Genomic DNA, 3325 nt, shown 5'->3' with positions numbered 1-3325 from the left:
ATAAAATAATCTCTCTTTACCCAGGGGGAAGGCAGCTGTGGTGAACAAATGAAAAGGAACATTTATTTGATTGGACCTGAGTACATCTTGTCACTGGCAAATGGTATCACATATATGGCCAGGATGGACTTGTCTTGTTTACACATGGAGCCTAGTTGTGGTAGCCACAGTGACACTCAGTCTGACCTGTTTGATGTTATTGCAGGTACAGGCACTGTAGTAGATGCTTTAATCTTCTGTCTTTCTCCGTTGCCCTTAGGTGGAATGGCACTGGCTTGCTCTGCTCTTTCACTCACCTCTCATTGCTTTGCTTCCTCTTCCAGGTGCTGTATCATGTCTAGGTAGGACACTGCCAGTGTGAGAATCATCCCAAGACAACCACTCCAAGGCATCGAGCTGTTCCTCTCAGGTGGCTCCTCTGCTTTCTGCAGCAGCCAGGCAAAGGAGAAGAGCTGGGACTGACCCACACGCTTGGTGTCCAGTCACTACCCACAGCACTCGTAGGGATGGATTCCAAAGGCAACGTCCGAAGTGGAAACAAACCCGACCCCAAAGCCCCCAGCTCTGGAAAGCCAGAAAAGCCCAACCCTGGGCCTGCCACGAATGCAGACAAGAAGGAGATCCCCAAAGAGCAGCCTGTCACCGCCACCTCTGCCACCAAGAAGGCAGGTGGTGATGCTGCCGTCGTGAACAACCACAGCAACCTGAAACCCAGCCCTGCCGCCACGGAGACACAAGAGGCCACCGGCCAGTCCCCTGACTCTGACCACAAGGGAAACAGCTCCGAGGAGTCGCCAGGCAGCATCTTTGACAACATGAAGCCCTTGATCATCGTCGGAGGAGTGGCGGTGGCTGCACTTGCTGTGATTGTGGGAGTGGCATTCCTAGCTCGGAAAAAATGAAGACCGAGACGGGGTGGGGATGAGAAACCCAACCCAGCTGTACAGCTCCTTTTGAGACAAATGCATGCAGAAAAATTCTATACATATCTATATATATATATAGAGCGAGCTAGGTAGGTCAACAATGCACACCAACTGCAACTCCAAGAGTCTTGTTCAAGACAACTGTGCCAGTTTGACCCAGTGTGGGTAACTCCATGCACTCAGTGTGTTCTTTCATGTAATATATCTTGGCTTATACCACTGTGTATAGACTACAGCTTCTCCTGATCGCTGTAAATGACGGTGTCCCCTCCCCTCCCCTGCTGTCCTCCCTGGGAGACACCCCCACCTCTCCTGCAGTCCCCTGTTTTCAAGTCCAAAGTGTTCTACATCCCATCCAGAGTCCCCGCTTTGTGTTTTGGTTTCTGTTTGGTTTGTTTTTAAGTTGGGTTGTAGTAAAGAAGATGCAAGGGGAGACGGAGCCTGGTGTTAAGACCCAGTTTGCCTGTCACTGCGTGTTGGGCTGGTGTTTATCCAGTGGCAAAAGGCAGCTCCTTGACCCAAACAGCAAAGTGTGGTCTCTAATAGCTGCTGTCTTGTGTTCCTGCTGCTCATCAACCTACTTTTAAAAACCCAACTCAAAAGCGCCCCAGAGAAAACAGACTGGCTGTAGCTGCAGGCCATGGTAGAGCTGAGCGTGCAACTTGGGACACTGCACCAAGTAACTTCTTTGGCTGAGTTGCCAGCGGGGGAGTGAGCAGAGGGGCTGTGCTGTGACCGACAGTGCAGTTAGCGCATGGAGATACCTGGTGAAGTCAGCCATCTGCTTGGCTTCTTGCGTGTTGGCAGGCAGCCTTCAGGATCCTGTGGCTTGCCAAGGTCATACAGGCAGCGTTTGGGGATAGAGAGACTTTTTTTTGGATCTAGTATTTCCTAAAGTTAGTCTGGGCTTTGCAGGATGTTGTGGCCTCAGCCCAAACAACCTTGAGGTCAGCTGAATTCTTTCTGTTCATTTCTTTGGGCTTTGGATCAGGTCTTTCACCTGCTTTTTTCTTCCCATTGAAGGCTATGGTCTTTCAGTACATGAGAATGTAGAAAAAGTGGAGACACAAGCTAGTTTTGGGGGCAGAGAGGATGTGGGATCCTATGGGAATAAGACTGACCTGCTTTATACTAGGGAAACCCTGTTCAAGGGCAATGGATGTCTGCTTGTCCTGGGGGGATTTTGTACCTCCCTTCTGTGTAGGGATTTGTGACTTCTCCAAGCTTTGGAAATGGAAACAAATTCCCAGCCCTTGGGAACAGCCTGGTGATAAAGTGACATGAGGTCAGTTAAAGAGCCTTAGTCATACATCTTTAACTGAGCCTGGATATATAAAGTCAGTGGGTACAGGGCCAGAAAAGGCATACGTTCATCAGGTACCGCCTTTGCAGTATTTTCTTCTGGCAAGATTAGTGGATAGGATGGTGGGTGTGCATAACCTGCTCTGGCAATTCTTCTCTTGGCTCATGTCTGCCTGCCTTATCTCCAAATTTGGTCTGCTGAATGCATATGGCTTCCCCAGACAAAGTCTTTTGAAGCAGCCTGGCCATTCCAATGGTGACATTTGTCATCCTCTTTTCCCCAAGGCTCATAAAACATACCCAAAGGTACGCAGCCTCTGGGAGTGTCTTCTGATGAGCAACAGGGTGCATGCAGCTGAAGTTTAATGTCTACCTTTAACAGTACAGAGACAGAGGGTGGGCATGTTGGGTTCACACTGGTTTTGCAGAACGAGTGCTATTGCCTCACAAGAAATCCTGGTAGGTTAAAGCACTCTTTGCATGTATTGTGCATGTGTCTCCTAGTAGCAGCATGTCATAGCCTGGAGAATTTTTTCAATTTGAAGAAGAAGGGTCCATGATGGGGTGTTCCTGTAATGCTACTGCTGTCTGAAGAACTGATTTCCCCTCATCCTGTTTTGCAGATGTTCCGAAGTTGTTTTTTGGAGGGAGAGGGGAGAGTAAACAATAGCAAAGGCGTATGAAAGGTATTTGGAAAGCAGAGATGTGAGAGAGAACGTAGCTCAGAAGCAGCCCCAGCACAGCTCCCTTGCAGTGACTGCCGCAGGGCTTTGCAAGAGGACGCAGTGAGGCCGCTGCATCTGCACTGCAGAGCCCTCACCCTGACAGCACCCTCTTGCCATGCTGGGGAGAGATCTCATTGCATACCAGCTCCCCCTGCTTCTGCTTGCACCCTGAACCATGCGTTCTGGTTCCCCACAAGGGAAATTTGGGGGCACAAGCCAGAAGCAAACTGCAGTGCAGTCCTGCCAGGAACCTGATCTCCATTCTGGGAAGCCTGTGCCCACTGGGTACAGAGTAATGTATCCAAACTACTTCGGTTTGGATGTGGGGATGGCTGTTTTTGGGCTCCCCTTCCCTCAGATCTCTGAAGCACA

General features: G+C 49.8%; 1 protein-coding gene across 1 annotated transcript; it reads left to right on the top strand.

The window, feature by feature from the left end:
• The first annotated feature begins 506 nt into the window (after positions 1-506).
• On the top strand, positions 507-902 carry CEND1 (cell cycle exit and neuronal differentiation 1). Its single transcript, XM_010182689.1, has one exon. It carries the CDS (start codon positions 507-509, stop codon positions 900-902), a length of 396 nt encoding a protein of 131 aa, XP_010180991.1.
• Positions 903-3325: the final 2423 nt, after the last annotated feature.

The sequence above is a fragment of the Mesitornis unicolor genome, unplaced genomic scaffold, assembly GCF_000695765.1.
Source record: "Mesitornis unicolor isolate BGI_N332 unplaced genomic scaffold, ASM69576v1 scaffold3994, whole genome shotgun sequence".
NCBI classification, from domain to species: Eukaryota; Metazoa; Chordata; class Aves; order Mesitornithiformes; family Mesitornithidae; genus Mesitornis; species Mesitornis unicolor.
This window is presented reverse-complemented; position numbering and strand designations above follow the sequence as displayed.